Genomic DNA, 23,335 nt, shown 5'->3' with positions numbered 1-23,335 from the left:
ATTTCACTAGATAAGACCCTTCTACACAGCAAAAAATATTTTGTTACTTAGAATTTTTGTCTTGTTTCCAGCCAAAATATCTATAAATTCTTAAATCAAAAAGGATTAAAATTAATAACAATAAAAAAAAATATTTCTCTCCATATAATGGACTTCTATAGTGCCCCCAAGTTTGAACTTCCAAAATCCAGTTTAAATGCAGCTTCAAAGGGCTCTAAATGATCCCAGCTGAGGAAGAAGGGTCTTATCTAGCAAAACGATCGGTTATTTTCTAAAAACTGTTACAAATATTTATACTTTTTAATCTCTACACAGAATACACACATAGCTAGAAAAGACGAGCATTTGAGGCTGAAAAAGTATATAAATTGTAATTTCTTTTTAGAAAATATTCAGTTTTTTAGATAAGACCCTTCTTTCTTCGGCTGTGATCGTTTAGAGCCATTTGAAGCTGCTTTTTGGAAGTTCAAACTCGGGGGCACCATAGAAGTCCATTATATGGAGAGAAATCCTGAAATGTTTTACTCAAAAAACAATTTCTTTACGACTGAAGAAAGAAAGACAAACATCTTGGATGATAAGGGAGTGAGTAAATTATCTGTTCATTTTAGTTCTGGAAGTTAACTTCTCCTTTAATGCATTTACAATGGATAGTGTAACTCCAAAATATCTCATCTCTTTCGTTCCAGGCCTCCCGACAGGCGACGGCGGGATCTGTTTGGCGTGGCCAATGCTACTTCCATCCACACTCTGTTGACGGGAAACTGGAATCTGACGGAGGGAAACTTCTCAGATGATGAGCCGCCTAGACAGGATTTTTCCTTTATTGAGAAGAAAGTGAAGGAGCGTAGCGCTGACATCGGTAACCTGCAGCCCTTCACCGTTTACCGCATCGACGTTCATGCCTGCAACAAAGAGGTTCGGCACTGCAGCGCGGCCGCGTTCATCTTTTCCCGCACCAAAGCGGCAGGTGAGGGCAGGGCATTAACTAAGAATCGAAGGAGAATTACTGTATTGAAAAATGTCAATGACGAACCTTGCTTCTTCGATTTTTTTGTAGAGAGAGCAGATGACATTCCTGGCGCTGTGACCTGGGAAGGTATGGAGGATTCAGTGTTCCTGAAATGGCCTGAACCACAAAAACCCAACGGCCTGATCCTGCTCTATGAAATTCAGTATCGACTTGGAACGGAGGTGACTGTTGCATTTTGATCACTCAACCAGTGTCATAATAATAGTTAAAATGACCAACAAAATTTTGATTAATTGGTTCAAAAATTTCAAGTACTGTAGTGTAATATTCAAGTCTTTCAAAAAAAAAAGTATTTTAATATTTTTAAATGTGCAATATTTTTAACAATAATAATAGTTTAGCACATTATTTATTATTATTTAATAATATTTTCTTTTATGTAAAAAAATATATATTTTAATAATATTAAAAAAGATTAACCTTTTAAAACATTTAATTTAGTTTGGCACATTATTTTTATTATTTATGTATTTATTTAATAATACATTATTTTTATGTAAAAATAATCCTTTTTGAGATAAACAACCTTTTAAAATTTTATTAAGTAGTTTGACACATTATTTCTTATTTAAATATTTGTTTAATAATATTTTCTTTTATGTTAAAAAAAGTCATTTTAAAATTAACCTTTTAAAAAATGAAGTAGTTTGGAGCATTATTTATTATTTAAATATTTATTTGATAATACTTTTTTATGTAAAAAAAAAATTCTTTTTTTAAAGGTTAACGTTTTAAAATGTTTAAGTAGTTTAGCACACTGTTTGTTATTATTTAAATATTTATTTAACAATACTTTGTTTTTTAGGTTAAAAAAATAATTTTTGAGAGAAACAACCTTTTTAAAATGTAAATTAAATAATTAATTAAATAACTTAATAAAATAGTATTTTTAATGTGTCAAAATTGTCATTTTTAAGAGAAGCTACCATTTAAAAATTCAATTGAAGTAGTTTGCACATTTTTTATTATTTAAATATTTACTCAAAACATTATTTTTTCATGGTTGTCATTTTTGAGAGAAACAACCTTTTAAAAAGTAGTTTTTCTCATTTTTTATTAAAAACATTTATTAAAACTTTATTTTATGTACAAAAATGTCATTTTTGAGAGAAACACACTTTTAAAAAAGTGTTTTGACACCTTATTATTTAAATGTTTACGTAATACTTTTTATGTGAAAAATGTTTTGAAAGAAACAAGGTTTACCTTTTAAAAATTTAGTCGTCTGGCACATTATTTAATATTAATTACAAATTTAGTCTTTTTTATGTAAAAAAAAAATTATTTCTTTAATGCACCATTCATTAAAATCTCAGAGTATTTTTTTAGAATTTATTTTAAATTTAATATTTTGATAGTAAAGTTAAATTAAATTATTATTGTTTGTTTTTTATTTAATTTATATGCCTGTATAAAAACAGCACTACAACACTGACAAAGTTCTGCATTTTTTTACTTGTTAACTACTGATTTTTGGTTAGTTTTTTTTTTTTTATTGACAAGTATGTGTTCGTATATCCTTTTCTACTACAGTCTGAGAAGCACGAGTGTGTATCCCGTCAACACTACAGGGAGCACAAAGGGGTGAAACTCTCTAACTTGGGACCTGGGAACTATTCAGCCCGTGTGCGGGCTACATCCCTCGCTGGAAACGGGTCATGGACAGAACCAATCGCTTTCTATGTGAATCAGATCGAACGTAAGTTTACCATGATTTTCATCCCTTTCAACTTTCAAAATATGAGAATTTAGATAAGAATTAGCTGAATTATTGGGTTTTCAATTTTTTTTTCTTCTTGTACCCTCAAGAATCAAATTATGAGCGCTACCTGTACTTAATGATCATCCCGATTTTCCTGATTTTTGTCATCATCGCTGGAGCGGCTTTCTTCTATTTGAACAAAAGACGGTACCAGTTTTAACACATTTACACTCCATATTCTCATAATTCATTTTAACAGCTAGGCCCAGGAAACAGGACATTACAGTGAGGAAAAAAATATTTGATCCCCTGCTGATTTTGTATGTTTGCCCACTGACAAATGATCAGTCTATAATTTTTGATAGTAGGTTTATTCTAACAGTGAGAGACAGCATAACAACAACAACATTAAAAGAAAAACGCATGATCCCCTATCAATCAGCAAGATTTCTGTGTCCCAGGTGTCTTTTATACAGGTAAGGAACTGCGATTAGGAGCACTCTTTTAAAGGGATTGCTCCTAATCCCAGCTTGTTACCTGTATAAAAGACACCTGTCCACAGAAACAATAAATCAATCAGATTCCAAACTCTCCACCATGGACAAGACCAAAGAGCTGTCCAAGGATGTCAGGAACAAGATTGTAGACCTACACAAGGCTGGAATGGGCTACAAGACCATCGCCAAGCAGCTTGGTGAGACGGTGACAACAGTTGGTGTGATTATTCGCAAATAAAAGAAACACAAAATAACTGTCAATCTCCATCGGTCTGGGGCTCCATGCAAGATCTCATCTTGTGGAGTTTTTAATGATCATGAGAGCAATGAGGAATGAACCCAGAGCTACACAGGAGGATCTTGTCAATGATTTCAAGGCAGCTGGGACCATGGTCACAAAGAAAAGTGTTGGTAACACGCAGGGTCCCCTGCTCAAGAAAGCACACGTACAGGCCCGTCTGAAGATTGCCAATGAACATCTGAATAATTCAGAGGAGAACTGGGTGAAAGAGCTCTTTGGCGTCAACTCAAGTTGCCATATTTGAAGGAAGAGGAATGCTGCCTATGATCCCAAGAACATGCCAAACATGAAGGACATTATGCTTTGGGGTGTTTTTCTGCTTAGGGGACAGGACAACTACACCGCATCAAAAGGACGATGGACGGGGACATGTACTGTCAGGGCCAAGGCATTGAAAATAGGTCGTAGATGAGTATTCCAGCATGACAATGACCCAAAACACGCGGCCAAGGCAACAAAGGAGTGTCTCAAGAAGAAGCACATTAAACCCCTCGAAACCTTAATGACTTGGAGAGCATCTGCAAAGAGGAGTGGTACAAAATCTCCTCCTGAGAAACGTCTGACCTCTGTGATTGCCAACAAGGGTTTTGCCACCAAGTATTAAAGTATTAGTTCACTTCCAGAACAAAAATTTACAGATAATATACTCACCCCCTTGTCATCCAAGATGTTTGAGGAAAGCATTTCAGGAATCATCTCCATATAGTGGACTTCAACGGTGCCCCCAAGTTTGAACTTCCAAAATGCAGTTCAAATGCAGCTTCAAAGGGCTCTAAATAATCCCAGCCGGAAGAAGGGTCTTATCTAGTGAAACAATTGTTTTTTTTAAACAAATTGTCAATTTATATACCTTCTTAACCTCAAATGGTCATCTTGTCTCGTCTCTGCGATGCGCATGCATGCTCTGTGTAATCCGGGTCAATACAGTTGAAAACTTACAACTTTAAAATCATCCCACAATGCTGTTTTACCTTTTTTTGTAAAGGGCATTTGATCTTTGTATGTTCACTTTGTAAACACTGGGTGGGTCCTTTTGCAGCGATGTAGGGCGATTTTAAAGTTGGGGGAAGATGGGAGTTTTTCGACATACCCTAACTGTATTGACCCGGATTACACAGACACATCACATGGACGAGAAAAGTTAACATTTAAGTTTAAACAGTATGTAAAATATCAATTTGTTTAAAAAATAACCGATCATTTCACTAGACAAGACCCTTCTTCCTTGGTTTAGAGTCCTTTAAAGCTGCGTTTACACTGCATTTTGTAAGTTCAAACTTGGGGGCACCATTGAAGTCCACTATATGGAGAGAAATCCTGAAATGTTTCCCTCAAAAAACATAATTTCTTTACGACTGAAGAAAGAAAGACATGAACATGTTGGAAGACAAAGTGGTGAGTACATTATCTGTACATTTTTGTTCTGAAAGTGAACTAATCCTTTAAGTCATGTTTTGCAAAGGGCTTAAAATCTACCATTAAAATTATAGACTGATCATTTCTTTTTCAGTGGGCAAATGTACAAAATCAGCAGGGGATCAAGTAATTATTTTCCTCACTATATCTTGAAATGTTTCCTCGTTCCACATCTAATAAGTTCTATCTGCAATCCACAGAAACAGTGACAGGCTTGGAAATGGAGTCCTTTATGCATCCGTTAACCCAGAGTACTTCAGCGCAGCAGAGAGTGAGTATTCAGTCAAGGGCAAAATCATCTCGACTTATTACTCATAAATATTCAGTAGATATGTAACTCATGTGCTTTGTTTACAGTGTACGTGCCGGATGAATGGGAAGTGGAGCGAGAGAAAATCACCATGTGCCGAGAGCTTGGACAAGGATCCTTTGGTATGGTGTATGAGGGCATCGCCAAAGGGGTCGTCAAAGATGAGCCGGAAACCAGGGTGGCCATTAAAACGGTTAACGAATCGGCTAGCTTGCACGAACGCATCGAGTTCCTCAATGAAGCCTCTGTGATGAAGGAGTTCAACTGTCACCATGTGGTTAGTCAGAGAATACATGACAGATCTTATTTGATCCACTATTATTGTTATAATGATGTTGACTGATGTTCCTCTGATGTTGTTTGTGATTGGTTTAGGTGCGTCTGCTGGGTGTAGTTTCACAGGGTCAGCCCACGCTGGTGATCATGGAGCTGATGACACGAGGAGATCTGAAGAGCTACTTACGCTCACTTCGATCCGCTGAGGTGAATACAGGCATACATGCTAAATTTATAAATGGTTTTTATAAATTCTAGCAAGTTAAAGAAGTTCACTTCCAGAACTAAAACTTGCAGATAGTTTACTCACCCCCCTTGCCATCCAAGATGTCTTTCTTTCTTCAGTCGTAAAGAAATTGTTTTCTGAGGAAAACATTTGCCTGTGAGTTTGAACTTATAAAATGCAGTTTAAATGAAGCTTTAAGGGGCTCTAAGCCGAGGAAGAAGGGTCTTATCTAGCGAAACGATTGCTTATTTTCTAAAAAAAATTGACAGTTTATATACTTTTTTTAACGTCAAATGCTCGTCTTGTCTAGCTTTGCGTGAACTCCGGTTCATGACAGTTATGGTATGTAATTTTCTCCTCCAACTTGAAAATTGTCCTACATTGCTGCAGAAGTACCGACCCAGTGTTTACAAAGTGAAGCTGGAGGGAAAAATGAGATGGGAACTAACTTAGAGTTTACCATTTGCATGATTCAAAGCTTCAGCGTGAAACACAAGACTCGATGGCATTGAGAATAGAGCTACAGCAGTATCATTCTCCTCTTCCTCTTCCGTCCTCAGAACACCTCCAGCTTGCCTTTGCCGCCATTGAAGAAGATGATTCAGATGGCAGGAGAGATCGCGGATGGCATGTCTTACCTCAACGCCAACAAATTTGTTCACAGAGACTTGGCAGCAAGGAACTGCATGGTGGCAGAGGATTTTACTGTCAAAATTGGTGGTATGTGATGAAATGGGATGTTTTTTGTTGACCTGTATTCAGTGTTTTCAAATAGCAACTAGTACACTAGTAATAGTAAACTAGTTTTTTTTTTAGGTATGTTGTTTTTTAGTAGCTGTGCTTTAAACAGAATTAATTTAATAACAGGTTTTATCATCTTTAAGCAGTAAATTATCTTCAGTTGATGGCATTACACATTATGAAATTTTGAATGAAAGTTATTTAATAAAATATTGCATTGAGAAATTGCACCTTAGATTTAACATCTTTTGACATTTTGCATTGTAGCTCATTGTCACTGTATTATTGTTGTCCAACTGTTATGTATAATAATAATAATAATAATAATTAAAAAATGTTAAATAATAATAATAATAAATTAGATAATTAGATTATTATTTTACACTTTTAAATTGTTATTATTATTATTATAATAGCTTAGAGAGGGATTATTTATTTAGCGGATTTTAGCAGTAAATTATCTTCAGTTGGTGGCAGTGTTGTTTTCGTCAATGATGACGATGGCAAAATCATTTCGTTGACGCCACTTTTTTTCATGACGATAACGAGACGATGACGAGATAAAAATGGCTCGTTGATGACTAAAACATGACGAGACGTGTGTGAGTTTTCATTGACGAGACGAGAATAGACGAAAATGTTAGTGGGTGGTCCGTCAGACGTTTAAAATGCACGACATTTCCGCTTATTGTGCATGCCAATTAAAACTTAAAAAGTATCTGATGCTATGGCAAGCCGTTTTAGCATTAAATACTCTTTGCTATACTAGTATGGCAAGCCGTTTTAGCATTCCATCCTTGTTTGTCTTTTATGTTCTAAAACATTCCTTCATTATTGTAATTATTGGTGAAAATAGTCGATCGGGAAGCACACATTGTGTATAGATCTGCTATTTTCACAACTTATAAGTGACACTACCCAACAGCAAAATACTTACTGACCTACATTAATTTGTTAAAAGACCCTTTTTTTTGACTAAAACTAGACTAAAACCTTTTTGACTTTTCGTCGACTAAAACTGGACTAAAACCTTTTTGACTTTTCGTCGACTAAAATTGGACTAAAACGATCACATATAGAAGTGACTAAAATTCGACTAAAACTAAGAAGCATTTTAGTCCATAAGACTAAGACTAAATCTAAGATGGTTGTCAAAAACGACACTGGTTGGTGGCCTTTCACATTAAATAATAAATAAAATTGTAAAAGTTATTTAATTTAAAAAAATTGCACCTTAGATTTAACACCTTTTGACATTTTGCACTATAGCTCATTGTTTTATAACAAAAATAAATACTTAAATTATGGAATTTGCTTTATCAACCGTTAGTTATTGTCCAATTTTTATGTAATATAATAATAATTATTATTATTTCACATTTTTTAAATATTATATTCTTATTATTATTAAATATTCTTATTATTATTATTATAGCATATTAGAGAAGATTATTTTAGCAGTAAATTATCTTCAGTTGGTGGCATTTCACATTCAATATGAATTCAGTAAAAAAATGGACAGTTATTTAATTTAAAAATATTGCATTGACAAATTGTACCTTTTGACATTTTGCACTATTGCTCATTGTTTCATAACAAAATAAATTTGCTTTATCAACACTGTAATATTGTCCAATTTTATATATATACAATAATAATAATAATAATAATAATAATAACAATACTAATGTATTGTTATTATTTATTATATTAATTTGCATTTATAATAAATATTTAATAGTAAATGGTAATATTTAATGTTAAATTAATTTAATAAAGTCTATTTGTAAATGCATGTTATTGCATAATAATTTTAAACAGAATCTTTAAAAATGATTGGAGAAGTCTGGTTTATATCAGACAAGTGTATTGTTTCACAGGAATTTCCATTTATGACATTTTCATTTAAAATCACAGTGTAATTTGTAAAACAGACTTCTCTATTAATTTTTCTGCTTAAATTATTAAAATTCTGCCTAAAATTTTCCTGGATCTGTGTCACAATACAGAATAAAAGGCTCTGTGGCGAATTGTTTTAACCATCATGTACTGCAGCAATAAATTAAAGGGTTTGTGGTAAATGATGGCAAACATTTCAAAAGAATTGAGCATCTGCGCATTCCCAATTTTTATTCCATAATGAACAAGTAATGAATTGCTGAAAATGCAGTTCATGTTCATTTTGTTTGGCTAAATCTCAAGTAAAACTATAGAACTTTAGTAATGTCGCCTCATTTATCCTCAATCTGTAGATTTTGGCATGACGCGGGACATTTACGAGACCGATTACTACAGAAAAGGAGGCAAGGGACTGCTGCCTGTGCGCTGGATGTCTCCAGAGTCGCTCAAAGATGGAGTATTCACCACCATGTCCGATGTCTGGTAAGCTTTCATGTGATCTACAGAGAATCAGTGTGTGCAAGATGTTAAAACACATGGAGATATTAAGTGAGACGTTAAGTGCGCAGTATATCAAGGTACATCGCTCCTAGTCTTCGTGGATGTGGAGCGACATCTGTGTTTGAGCAGAGACCGCCCCAGTGACCACTTCAGTTCGTCCGCTAGCTGAACGAGAAATGAAAACCACACTCGCGCAGCTCAAAACACACATTTTCCATGACACGGTGCATACGTTAATGCGGTGAGCAATGAGGAGAAACATCTTTCCATATATTTCAAATGAAGCTGGCAATCAAGCCTCATCGGCCCTCATATGAGCTAGAAACATTTCCCTCATATGTCGGTCTCATTTGACAAAGTTTCAAAGCAAACCTCGGGGAGTCTAGACCGTGGCTTTTCCGGAAACGGCAACAGCTGCGGCTGATATGAGCGGCATTCCAGAGCCTCGAGGAATCTTTAGTCCATCGGTCCTCCCGTGTGGTGATAAGTAGCTGTTTGCCCTCGCTGGGAGGTTTGCGCTTAAATCTTTTGTTAAGGATCAGAATCAAGCACTCCCTGTTCAGGAAGAGGATTGAACTTAATTACAATGCGCTCGAGTTTCCTTCCAGGTGTCCTAACAGTTCACCTTTCATGTCTGTCCAGGGTCACCGTCAGGCCTTGATAATAAGGAATGTCTGGTGAACTTTATACAAGGATCAGACAGAGACGTGGGGTGGTTTTTCTGCCAGTAATTAGAAATGTACCATTTCAACAGTGGTTAAGATCAGAATCAGAATATCATGGATGTTACTTAAAGGTTAAGTGTGCAATTTTCGGAAGTATAATAATGAATTGCTTCGAAATCATTTCAGACAGGTTTTCTGAATAGTCTTCTGTTGGTCAGACAAACAGACAGTCATGCGTCACATTCATGTCACTGGTTGAAGTGGAGAGGTCAAAACAGCAGTGGCTTACTTATATTTGCCTTTGATATCAGGTTGGACTCAAGAGCTGTATAGTATAATAGAGCAGGTAGGTACATGTTGGCCTACAGTCAGGTTCTGTTCAAAATTATATACCTTTTTTTTATTGTATACCTTTTTTTGAGCGTGATGCAGTGGCATGTTTCTTTCATGCACATGCATTGCGATGTGCACAAAAATTATAGTTTTATTTATTTTTTGCTGTTTTTTGTGATTTGTTTTGTTCTGTTTAGTGATTATTTTTGTGTTTTGTTCTTTTTTAGTTTAGTGTTTTTTGTTGTTATGTTCTGTTTAGTGTTTAGTGATTTTTGTGTTCTGTTTTTGTCTGTGTGTGTTTGTGTGTGATTTTTTTTTTTCTGTTTTAGTTTAGTGTTTTTGGGGTGGGGTTGTTCTGTTTGGTGTTTGTGATTTTTTTGTTTTGCTTAGTGTTTGTGATGTGTTTAGTTCTGTTTTAATTTAGTTGTTTTTTTTGTGTTTTTTTTTGTTTGTTTGTTTTGTTCTATTTACTGTTTGTTTTGTTGTTTTACTTCAGTATTTTTTTTGTTATATTTGTGATTTATTTTGTTCTGTTTCATGTGTATTTTGTTTTAGTTTAGTATTTTTTTTATTTTTGTGATTTATTTTTTGTATTGTTCTGTTTACTGTTTTAATTTAGTGTTTTTTTTTTTTTTTAGTTTTTAGTTTACTATATTTTGGTGGTTTGTTTTTGGTTCCGTTTACTGTTTCAGATTTTTGTTTTATTTTATTTTTTGGTCTATTTACTGTTTTTTTATGTAGTTTTTTGTCTTTTTTTGTTTTGTTCTGTTGACTGTATTTTTTGTTTTGTTTTAGTTTAGTTTATTTTGTTTTGTTTTTGTTCTGGTTACTGTTCGTGGTTTTTGTTTTGTTTTGTTTTAGTATTTTTTTATTTATTTTTTTGCAGTTTGTTTTTGTGCTTTTTTTTTAGTGCTGTTTTAGTTTAGTATTTCTTAGTTATTTTTGTGATTTATTTTTATCTTTGTTTTGTTCTGTTTACAGTTTGTGAATTTTGTGTTTTGTTCTGTATTTTTATTTATTTATTTATTATTATTATTTATTTGTTTGTTCTTTTTGTTATTTATGTGGATTGTTTTTGGTTCTGTTTTCTGTTTGTGGTTTTTGTTTTATTTTTTGGTCTGTTTACTGATTTAGTTTAGGTTTTTGTCATTTTTTGTTTTGTTCTGTTGACTTTGTAATTTTTGTTTTTTGTTTTGTTTTTGTTTGTTCTGTTTGTGTTTTTTGTTTTGTTTTATTTTAGTATTTTTTTATTATTATTTTTTTGTTTGCTGTTTATTTTTGTGCTTTTTTTTCTGTTTTAGTTTCGTATTTCTTTGTTATTTTTGTGATTTTTTTTTTTCTTTGTTTTGTTCTGTTTACAGTTTGTGAATTTTGTGTTTTGTTCTGTTTTAATTTATTGTTTTTGTAATTTTTTTTATTTGTTTTGTTCTGTTTACAGTTTGTGAATTTTGTTCTGTTTTAATTTAGTGTTTTTGTGATTTTTTTTCTTTGTTTTTTTTTTGTTCTGTTTACTGTTTGTGATTTTTATTTTTGTTTTAGTTTAGTATTTTTGTTATTGCTAGTGAGAAATGCTGTACATGTTTAGCACATCGCATCTATGCTTTGTGTAAAAGGCAACCCCACAATGCATAGTGATGAGCTCAGTGAGAAAGTAAATTCAATCTGGTGAATTGCTCAATGTGCATTACAAAAGAAAATTAAATTTAGCACTGTAAAATATTGATACAAATAGTTCAGTGCAATTAAAATACTTGTGTTTTTATAAAATCAGTTGACGAATGTCCTGTGTATAACACTGGGCTTCTTAATGTAAAGCGTTTTTAAATCTATGAAGGCAGTAATAAGCCACAAAGCAGCTCATTAAGTTTTGGAACAGAGCCTGTGATTATTTTTTGTTGGCTTTGAAGCTCTTTTGTATCTAATTTAGATGTACCACGACATATCTGCTGAAAAATAATAAGAATAAGACCTGAAAGAAAAAGCAATACTCAAGTCAGGCATGACTGAAGGTATTTCTGCTACGTGCTTAATAGCTTTATTATCAACAGACCACATTATATTACATAATTTGTCTGAGCGGCTGACTCATTATAATGACAACTTGCTCCCTTTTGAAAGCTTAAGGTAATTAGAATACACATCACTCACATTCTCAGTGAAAATATTGATATTTCTTGAAAAAACATCTTCAGGGAGTGGCTCTTTCTTACAAAGGGGAGCTTTCAACTAAAGTCACTCAAAATTGAAACAGAAAATCAGCATCTGTTTTTTGTGTTTTGTTCTGTTTTAGTTTAGTATTTTTTATTTTTGTGATTTATTTTCTTCTGTTTGCTGTTTGTGATTTTTTTTTTTTTTGTTTTTTAGTTTAGTATTTTGTTATTTTCATGATTTTTTTTTCATATGTTCTTTTTACTGTTTGTGGTCTTTGTTTGTTCTTTTTTGTATAGTTTGTAATTTGTTCTGTTTTAGTTTAGTGCTTTTTTTGTTTGTTTGTTTTGTACTGTTTCATGTTTGTGTATTTTGTTTTAGTTTGATTTTTTTTTTCTTCTGTTTAATGTTTTTGATTTTTGTTTTGTTTTATTTTAGTATTTTTGTGATTTTTTTTTTTCTGTTTACGGTTTATGATTTTTGTTTTGGTTTATTTTTTTTATTATTGTGATTTTTTTTTTCTGCTTTAGGTTAGTGCTTTTTTGTTTATTTGTTTGTTTCATGTTAGTGTATTTTGTTTTAGTTTAGTATTTTTTATTTTTGTGATTTTTTTTTTTCTTCTGTTTACTGTTTTTGATATTTGTTTTGTTTTAATTTAGTATTTTTTGTTATTTTTTATGATTTTTTTTTTCTGTTTACATTTTGTGATTTTTGTTTAGTATTTTTTTTCTTTCGGTTTACGGTTTACAATTTTTGTTTTAGTTTAGTATTTTTTTATTTTTGTGATTTGTGGTTTTTATTTTTGTTTTGTTCTGTTTACTGTTTGTGATTTGTTTTGTTTTAGTTTAGTACTTTTTATTTTTGTGATTTTTTTTCTTCTGTTTACTGTTTTTGATATTTGTTTTGTTTTAATTTAGTATTTTTTGTTATTTTTATGATTTTTTTCTGTTTACATTTTGTGATTTTTGTTTAGTATTTTTTTTTTTCTTTCGGTTTACGGTTTACAATTTTTGTTTTAGTTTAGTATTTTTTTATTTTTGTGATTTGTGGTTTTTATTTTTGTTTAGTTCTGTTTACTGTTTGTGATTTGTTTTGTTTTAGTTTAGTATTTTTTGTTCTTTTTTATTTTTTTTCTGTTTACAGTTTGTGATTTTTGTTCTGTTTTAGTTTAGTATTTTTTGTTGTTTTGTGATTTTTTCTTTTTTTTTCTTTCTGTGTACAGTTTATGATTTTTGTTTTGGTTTATTTTTTTGTGTGTGTGATTTTTTTTATTTTTTATTTATTTATTTTTTGTTCTGTTTACTGTTTGTGATTTTTGTTTTGTTTTAGTTTAGTATTTTTTGTTATTTATTTTTTATTTTTTCCGTTTACAGTTTGTGATTTTTGTTCTGTTTTAGTTTAGTATTTTGTTGTTTTTGTTTTTTGTTTTTCTGTGTACAGTTTATGATTTTTGTTTTGGTTTATTTTTTTATTTTTGTGATTTTTTTTTTATTTTTGTTTTTTCTGTTTACTGTTTGTGATTTTTGTTTAGTTTTAGTTTAGTATTTTTATCTCTTTTTTATTTTTTCTGTTTACAGTTTGTGATTTTTTTTTTCTGTTTTAGTTTAGTATTTTTTGTTATTTTTGTGATATTTTTTTCGTGTACAGTAAAATACATATTGTATATAGTATTTTTTTTTTGTTCTGTTTACTGTTTATTTTTGTGTTTTTTCCCTGTTTTATTTTAGTATTTCTTTGTTATTTTTATTTAATTTTTTTTCTTTGTTTTGGTTTGTTTACTGGTTGTGATTTTTGTTTTGTTCTGTTTTAGTTTAGTTTTTTATGATTTTTTTTTTTCTGTTTAGTGTTTGTGATTTTTTGTTTTGTTTTAGCTTTGTATTTTTTGTTATTTTTGTAATGTGTGATTTGTGATGACATATTGAAAATATTGATATATTTAAAAAAAAAAAACATCTTCAGGGAGTGTTTTTTTTTTTCTTACGAACGGGGAGCTTTCAACAAAAGTCACTCAAAATTGAAACAAAGTCAGCATCTGGTTGTGGGACACTTTGGTTGCTATCAATGTAGATGTATTCTAACTTTTCTCATCTGTCCTCTTGCAGGTCCTTTGGCGTGGTGTTGTGGGAAATAGCCACCCTGGCCGAACAGCCCTATCAGGGCATGTCCAATGAGCAGGTACTGCGGTTTGTCATGGAGGGAGGACTACTAGACAAACCAGACAACTGCCCTGACATGCTGTAAGTCATCTTATTCACATTTTTCACTCACTTTGGAAAAAATTCCAAGCTGCTGTTTTCCATCCAATGAAATCAGACAGTGAGCTCCAAAAAGGACACACAAACACCATAAAATGGTTTGTATATAAGTGTTTTAAAGCTTTATTATGAGGAACAGACCAAAATTTAGTGTCACTTTTTCTTTCAATCTGGCCAAGATTGGTTTCATTGACGTCAAACCTGGTGCAACATCTTGATGTGGCAATTTAGAAATTTCTTAATATGAATATTCATGTTAGGTTTGGAAGGACATGATGGTGAATAAATGATGACAGGTTTTCATTTTGGGGTGATTTATGCTTTTTAAAAAGTAGAAAGTCTGCCACCTACTGTATGATTAAGGTGCTAACGTCACAAAGCTAAAAAAACAAGAATGGACATTAGAAATCTGGATTAGCTTAAAAACGAATGGTATTTACCGAAAAGTTTTTGACTTTGGCCTTTATTTGTTTTGGATTTTAAAACTACCAAGTCTCTCCCTGTGGGTGCTGGGCTCTAAATTTAAGTTCAATTTGTTTATCTGTGAGAGTCTCCAAGTGCTGGGTTTTCTTTGGCGTGGTTGGAGTTGGGTTGCGTCTGGCTTTAAGTCCGTGTTTTATCTGAAGTGTGAGAGCTGGCAGTGATATACGAGCACTCAGAGCACAACAGGGATTCCACATTTTTAATAATATAATATTATATCAGGAGGGAGGAAGGTGGGTAGGTAAGTGTTTGCGTTTTGAGAAGAAAGGGGTACAAAAGATGGAAAGCTGGTTTTGGAGATCAGAGGTATCTTAGGTTACCATTTGGCTTTAGTTATTGGCTGTATGTGTAAGCCGTTCCTTTTTTTTTTGTCAGCCACAGCTGGTGTTTTTAATCTATTACATGAGAGAATATCACTTTTTTCAGTTTAGTTAGATAAAATTGAAAATTAATTTATTTTAAAAAAGAGCTAAAATATACCTCCTTAATATAATTTTGTTCTGTTTTAGTTTAGTATTTTTTTTTTTTTTTGTGTTGTTTTTTTGTTTGTTTTTGTTCTGATATTTTTGTGATTTTCTTTTTAATTGTTGTGTTGTTTTGTTTTGTTTTGTTTTGTTTTGTTTACTGTTTGTGATTTTTGTTTTGTTTTAGTTTAGTATTTTTTATTTTGTTTGTTTGTTCTGTTTATTTTTGTGTATTAGTTTAGTATTTGTTATTTTTGTGATTTGTTTTCTTTGTTTTGTTCTGTTTACTGTTTGTGATTGTATTAGAAAAACAATAAATATATATATATATGTACAGTGGGTACGGAAAGTATTCAGACCCCCCTAAATGTTTCACTCTTTGTTATATTGCAGCCATTTGCTTAAATAATTTAAGTTCATTTTTTTCCTCATTAATGTACACACAGCACCCCATATTGACAGAAAAACACAGAATTGTTGACATTTTTGCAGATTTATTAAAAAAACTGAAATATCACATGGTCCTAAGTATTCAGACCCTTTGCTGTGACACTCATATATTTAACTCAGGTGCTGTCCATTTCTTCTGATCATCCTTGAGATGGTTCTACACCTTCATTTGAGTCCAGCTGTGTTTGATTATACTGATTGGACTTGATTAGGAAAGCCACACACCTGTCTATATAAGACCTTACAGCTCACAGTGCATGTCAGAGCAAATGAGAATCATGAGGTCAAAGGAACTGCCTGAAGAGCTCAGAGACAGAATTGTGGCAAGGCACAGATCTGGCCAAGGTTACAAAAAAATTTCTACTGCACTTAAGGTTCCTAAGAGCACAGTGGCCTCCATAATCCTTAAATGGAAGACGTTTGGGACGACCAGAACCCTTCCTAGAGCTGGCTGTCCGGCCAAACTGAGCTATCGGGGGAGAAGAGCCTTGGTGAGAGAGGTAAAGAAGAACCCAAAGATCACTGTGGCTGAGCTCCAGAGATGCAGTCGGGAGATGGGAGAAAGTTGTAGAAAGTCAACCATCACTGCAGCCCTCCACCAGTCGGGGCTTTATGCTGCCCTCCAAAGGCAAAGTGCAGTAACTACGCCAACACTGAAACTGAGAAAAATGCCTTTAAAGTTTTTATCCCAGCTAGTCAAACATGTTGACACTCTCGTTTCTCTGGGACAAAATTGAACCAGAAGACTTTGCCACAAGACAAAACAGTTGTCACAAAGTCCATTTTAAGCCTTTACTCAATTTTGACCAAATGCATAGTTACTGCGCTTTGCCTTTGAAGGGCAGTATGGCAGAGTGGCCCTACGGAAGACTCTCCTCAGTGCAAGACACGTGAAAGCCCGCATGAAAGACTCCAAGATGGTGAGAAATAAGATTCTCTGGTCTGATGAGACCAAGATAGAACTTTTTGGCCTTAATTCTAAACGGTATGTGTGGAGAAAACCAGGCACTGCTCATCACCTGTCCAACACAGTCCCAACAGTGAAGCATGGTGGTGGCAGCATCATGCTGTGGGGGTGTTTTTCAGCTGCAGGGACAAGACGACTGGTTGTAATCGAGGGAAAGATGAATGCGGCCAAGTACAGGGATATCCTGGACGAAAACCTTCTCCAGAGTGCTCAGGACCTCAGACTGGGCCGAAGGTTTACCTTCCAACAAGACAATGACCCTAAGCACACAGCTAAACGAACGAAGGAGTAGCTTCACAACAACTCCGTGACTGGTCTTGAATGGCCCAGCCAGAGCCCTGACTTAAACCCAATTGAGCATCTCTGGAGAGACCTAAAAATGGCTGTCCATCAACGTTTACCATCCAAACTGACAGAACTGGAGAGGATCTGCAAGGAGGAATGGCAGAGGATCCCCAAATCCAGGTGTGAAAAACTTGTTGCATCTTTCCCAAAAAGACTCATGGCTGTATTAGATCAAAAGGGTGCTTCTACTAAATACTGAGCAAAGGGTCTGAATACTTAGGATCATGTGATTCAGTTTTTAATAAATCTGCAAAAATGTCAACAATTCTGTGTTTTTCTGTCAATATGGGGTGCTGTGTGTACATTTGTGAGGAAAAAAAATGAAATTAAATCATTTCAGCAAATGGCTGCAATATAACAAAGAGTGAAACATTTAAGGGGGTCTGAATACTTTCCATACCCACTGTATGTATGTGTGTGTGTGTGTGTGTGTGTGTGTGTGTATATATATATATATATATATATATATATATATATATATATATATATATTAGGGCCGGGACTCGATTAAAAAATTTAATCTAATTAATTAGAGGCTTTGTAATTAATTAATCGAAATTAATCGCATTTTAATCGCATATAAATATTTGACCTGAGAACAGTGAGAATTAAGATTTTTACATGGATTTTTAGTATACCATTGAATAATGACTGAATACATAAGCTTAAGCAACAAAATATTGTTTATTTTTGTTCAACCAAGTCCAACAGACCAATGCAATATTGCCATTAAGTGTAGCAAGAGGCACGTTCTTTAACAAGTCTTTCATGCCGAGAACTCTGCTCTTGTGTTTGCTTAATTATGCATTTAAACGTTAATGACCAAACCTATCATTATAAATGTTGCTGCACATGGAATATAACGCGGATAACATTTAAAAAATATTTTTTATCAGGTTACACACTGATTATTTATCACGTAAACCCCTTTCTCTACCTGTCCGTTGGTCGCGTATATCCTCCATGTTTGTAGTTTTTAACACTTTTTATGCGTGTTTGTAGTTCTAATCGAATCCTCGTTCACGGCGCAGTGTGTTGCGGGCAATATTAGCAGTTAAGAGTGTGCATTGATCGTTAAGTAGTAGACCATCCGGGAATCTTTGGAATAATTTTTTAAACATACTACGATTTGGGACATACAATACTATTTAGGACGGACGCAGCTTGTCTAAACGCTAGTTGGTGCTCCAGTATAATCGGTCCGCGGAATCTCATCCAGTGAGAAACGTTCCGCGGTGCAAAACTAAGTGCAATTAAAATGCGTTAAAAAATTTTTAACGCGTTATTTTTGTGTAATTAATTAATCTAAATTAACGCGTTAAAGTCCCGGCCCTATATATATATATATATATATATTCTCAGTTTAGTTAACTGAAAAGTTAATTATTCGAAAAGCTACAATAAATAATTTTCTAATACTTTTTACATATTTTTTTTTTCCATTCACAAATGTATACAAAAAAAAAAAGATTTAGATAAAACTGAAAATTGTTGGTAAAAATAAAAGCTAAAAGATATAATTTAAAAAATTCCATTCTGAAAATGCAAAAAATATATATAAGGTAATTATATAATTTTCAGAACGGATTTTTTTTTTTTTTTTTTTTTACAATTTTCAGTTTTATCGAAATCTTTTTTTTTATGAAATATATATATATATATATGTGTGTGTGTATATATATATTTATATATATATATAACTCTCCATATATATATATATATATATATATATATATATATATATATATATATATATATATATATAATTCTTTTATATATTTTTTTTCTACTATTTTCTATTTTAGAAAAACTATTAAAGGCAGTTTTTCTTCTCTCTTTACTTGGTGAAGCAAATGAACAATGATGTTTTGTTTCAAGAGAAACGGCAGTTTGCATTTTCTCAGTCCACTGTCCATTGACGGGAAGTGCACAATGGTTTGCGTTGGCCTGTGACTTATTTTCATCCCAGGGCCGTCTGGTGTAGGCTCTTTGTTGTGGTTGGCCAGCGTTTGGCACCTTTTAACACTTTTTGAGAGAAGTGCCGGGAAGGATAAAGTGGTGTTTCTAGCAGCCAGAACAGGAGTGGAGGAGGGCATGTGGGAGGGTTTTGGGCTGGTACATGCGGCTTTATTACTGCCGCTGCCTCTGTCTTCTGTTTTAATGAGCCAGAGCACGATTGCTGAGACTAACGGTGCCAACGGTCTCCCAAATTCAACCTCAAAATGAATCCAGTTAATTGATTAAAATGGAAAATTATGTGCAGCTAAACAATTAGAACAATTAGAAACAAAAGAACCTGCTTTGCCTCTGAAATACATTTCTTTTTTGGTTGACGTCGCCAATAATTTATTTTTCAATCCATTGCTTCTTTCCACTTGACTCATTTCTAGTATGTAATATGTTCCTGATGCATTAAACAAAGTCCTGGCGTACATTTTTTCTAGTTATTTCTTTTTACTAATATCCTATTCCCACAGAAGTAAAAACCAACGCAAACAAAGGAGAATACATCAATATATTTCCCAATATGCTAACTGTTCATCGCGATTTAAAAATGTACAAGTTGTTCCACATATTGAAGAAATTACAGTGGCTGTAGCATTTCTGTCATAAAGAAATGACCAAATATTAAAGATTAAGTGTATATTTGAATTAAATATTGTTTAGCCAATATTAAACAAGGATTAGATCGCTATAGTGAGTAATGTACATTAGTTCTATTTTAAGAGTTTTGTTCAATAAAATCATATGATTACTTGCCTTTAATACTTTATTTGAGCTAATTATTGCCTTATTGCTATTATATATGTATTTAAGTTATTTTAAAGTCTTAGGTCTATTTGTATTACCACAAAATTTATAATGATCAGATTACTCGATTAATCATCAGAATAATCGACTGATTACTCAATTACCAAAATAATCTTTAATGACAGCTCTAGATGTCATCCAGGAATTTATATCATAGAAAAGACTCTTGTATCAAGATTAGAAAAAAAAAACCGTGATATTCATTATTCAACTTTGCCTTTTAGCATTCATTTTAACATTCTGAAACCCTATTGTAATTGTTAGAGTGGTCACGGATCAGGTTCTCCATGTAAAACTGATTGTGCAGACCAAACCATTAGTCGTAGAGATTTGAAACTCAGAGGGATGGTAGTACTCACAAAGCCGACAATGTCACCAAGGCTCGCCCCAATCGACCTGACGGGGGCGCTACAGCGAACAAAAGTATGAAATTGCTCATATCTCCTAAACCGTCAGTGGCAGGTTCAAATATTTAGAATTTTTTGAAAAACTTACTTTTGCAAACTAGTCCAAGGTTTTTTCGCCCAAACCAGTGCAGGAAGATTCTCTGGATACTGAATATCAATAATTATATAAAAAAAAAAAATCAAACTTTCAACTCGCCGTCGCAAAGGTTGCCAAAACGTTCGAAAGGGGCAAGGACACTTTTAGTAAAATGCTTATAACTCCTGAATGGAATGAGATATCCTTGCCAAACTCAGAAAACTTGTGTGAGAGCTCAATCTGAGGGCACAGGGGAAAAACTGCAGAGCTTGGCCACTTAGTGGTGCCATAAGCAGGAAAAACCTTAAAAAATGGCTATAACTGTGCAACCATTTGTCCTTTTGTTGCTTTGCATGGTTGTGGTTCAAAGTGCCACAAGTATCCACAATGACATTTGACATCTCAAAAAAACGTGGCCACCATTGGCTGATGAAGTTTGAGCACCTATTAGACAAGGTTAACGGAGGCCGATCGGAACGAAACTCAGTGGGCCAGTTCGACTCGTGGCCTCAAAGATCTGTGAGAAATTTGAAAGAAATCAACATTCACATTTTTCAAGGGTGTAAATGATTGTACGTTGCGCTGTGTTTTGCATATACACGTGTCATCTTATGAACTCTGCATAACAGAAAACTTTGCCTCTAGAAGCACTGCTGTCAATCAAATTGTTTGTTAAATGATTGAGGAGGTGTAAAAACCTACTTTTCCGAACTAGTCCTGTTTTTCCCTCAATCTGGAAAAAAACACTGCAGTGCAATTCTCTCTAGGTCAATAAATATTAAAAAATGTTGAAATGTACTCTTTAGAAAGCTGTAACGGTGTTGTTTAGAAAAGGGGCCTGTCCAAATTGACCCAAAATCCTATAAAGCCAGGAAAACACAAATTTTCACAAAACCTGGTGAGCACATGCGACAGCTGATTTTAAGGAGATCAGACCACAGCTGGTGCTATAACAGTCATAAACATAAAAAAACATCTTATTTTTATGGTTAATTATTACCTGGATTTGCCAAAAATGCTTTTTTAAATAATTTATTTAGGTAGTTACAGACTTGCTAATTGATGTCTTTTGTCATATGTGACCCTGGACCACAAAACCAGTCTTAAGTCTCTGGGGTATATTTGTAACAATAGCCAAAAATACATTGCATGGGTCAAAATTATGGATTTTTCTTTTATGCCAAAAATCATTAGAAAATTAAGTAAAGATCATGTTCCATGAAGATTTTTTGTCCTACTATAGTCCTACTATAAATATATCAAAATGTAATTTTTGATTAGTAATATGCATTGTTAAGAACTTAATGTGGACAACTTTAAAGGTGATTTTCTCAGTATTTAGATTTTTTTGCACCTTCAGATTCCAGATTTTCAAATAGATATATCTTGGCCAAATATTGTCCTATCCTAACAAACCATACATCAATAGAAAGCTTATTTATTGAGCTTTCATATGTATACATCTCAGTTTTGTAAAATTTAACCTTATGACTGGTTTTGTGGTCCAGGGTCACATATGTGCGTCAATGCCTTTAAGCACGTGAACCCCAGTAACTGCTGCTTGCAGCTATATTTATAGTTATATTTATGTTATATTAAGATCATCCTATTTATATAATATATAAATAAAATTCCATTTCAAAATATATGAAATTATCCTGAATGCAATCATTACTTCTCACTCATCTTGATGAAAAAAAATCCGTATTTTGTCCTTCCAAGGGTTACTGCGGTTCATATAGTTCATATAGCACTTTTAACACTGGAGGTGCTAAAATGAGCCTGAACCTCCCCATCAATGGAAACTTCATTTAGTGGCATGCAGGAAAAACAAGCTGGAGGCTCCGAGGGCAGTGAGTCCAATCTCTGTGTCTCACAGCTGGAGAGCCAAAAGCCCCGATGTGTGTGTGAGAGACGGTGAAAATACCGCACTTGGATTTGCTGGTGTGAATGTTTGTGTATGATGTTTGTGCTAGCTGTGTGTGGGTGTGTAGCCGGCGCTGGTGTTTGTAAGACTAATGGTGTGTGTTACTCCACTAGTGTGTGAGCTGGCACAGGGATCCCAGTATTTATTTCAGCAGACTCCTCTGGTATTCTTAGCCCTGTTTGTGTATAATTAAAATGGCGAACTGGTATGCTCGAGTGTCAGCGAGATCGTACGCTTTTTATCCCCCCCTGTGTAACTGTAGCAGTTCTCCTTCGCCGGCGCTCTCGGGCCTCCTTTACAGCTTTGCTGTGTGATTTCATCACAGTTGTGTGTTTGCTGTGCAGTAAAGAGGTCACAGCATTCACCATGAGCTCACTGCAGCTGTGTTTAGGACGTAAGCGCTGATAGCATGCATGTTTATGTTACCGATTCGTCACACGGCCACCTGTTGTTCAGAGCTACGGCGAGTAGGCGTAGGTGGTATCAATAAGATCTTATGAGTCATTTTTTCTTATAGTAGCATGTATGACAATAATGTTAATTAGTGTGTATGTATAGTGACTGTAATCACTATAATTACATTATATTTAGAGTTATAGTTTACATTTTTATTATTAATCATTTAAAATGATTACAAATGAATAAATACATGAATGCATTTTTTAATATACTAATATTATTTCAAATTTAGACTTTTAAAGATGCAAATTAAAAAGATTTATTGATCATCTGTTTTTATAAAGCAGTCTATGCATGTAAATTATAATGCTGTTTTTGCAAAATATAAATATATATTAAGTATAACTTTAAAATTAATAAATAAATAATAAATAATATAAAGTAGTCTGTGTAAATTATATTGTTTTAATATTTTATAATATTTTTAAAAATTTATATTAATATATAGTAACTTAATTTAAAATCAGAATTGAGATTATTATTAACTGGTTATGTGAAGTAGTTTATATCTCATATAGTACAAGTACTTGAATTATTGTACTATGTATGTTACAATAATTCTGATCATTAAAAATTATAAAGGCATTTTACAATTAATTGATAAATTAATTATAAAATTATAAATAACTTAAAATGTAAATTT

At 33.1% G+C, this 23,335-nt stretch overlaps 1 protein-coding gene across 1 annotated transcript in view; it reads left to right on the top strand.

The window, feature by feature from the left end:
- The window catches only part of igf1rb (insulin-like growth factor 1b receptor), a 144,064-nt gene that overhangs the window by 115,675 nt on the left and 5,054 nt on the right, over positions 1–23,335 (top strand). Inside the window, exons 11-21 of the mRNA XM_073836419.1 lie at positions 690–970; positions 1,061–1,194; positions 2,567–2,732; positions 2,843–2,942; positions 5,150–5,220; positions 5,307–5,536; positions 5,635–5,742; positions 5,794–5,796; positions 6,322–6,481; positions 8,755–8,884; positions 14,151–14,285. Coding sequence (XP_073692520.1) covers positions 690–970; positions 1,061–1,194; positions 2,567–2,732; positions 2,843–2,942; positions 5,150–5,220; positions 5,307–5,536; positions 5,635–5,742; positions 5,794–5,796; positions 6,322–6,481; positions 8,755–8,884; positions 14,151–14,285 — 1,518 coding nt within the window. The remainder of the gene's footprint in view (positions 1–689; positions 971–1,060; positions 1,195–2,566; positions 2,733–2,842; positions 2,943–5,149; positions 5,221–5,306; positions 5,537–5,634; positions 5,743–5,793; positions 5,797–6,321; positions 6,482–8,754; positions 8,885–14,150; positions 14,286–23,335) is intronic.

This window comes from Garra rufa, chromosome 3, assembly GCF_049309525.1.
Source record: "Garra rufa chromosome 3, GarRuf1.0, whole genome shotgun sequence".
NCBI lineage: Eukaryota > Metazoa > Chordata > Actinopteri > Cypriniformes > Cyprinidae > Garra > Garra rufa.
Note: the sequence above shows the minus strand (reverse complement) of the source record. Positions and strands in the feature narration are given on the sequence as shown.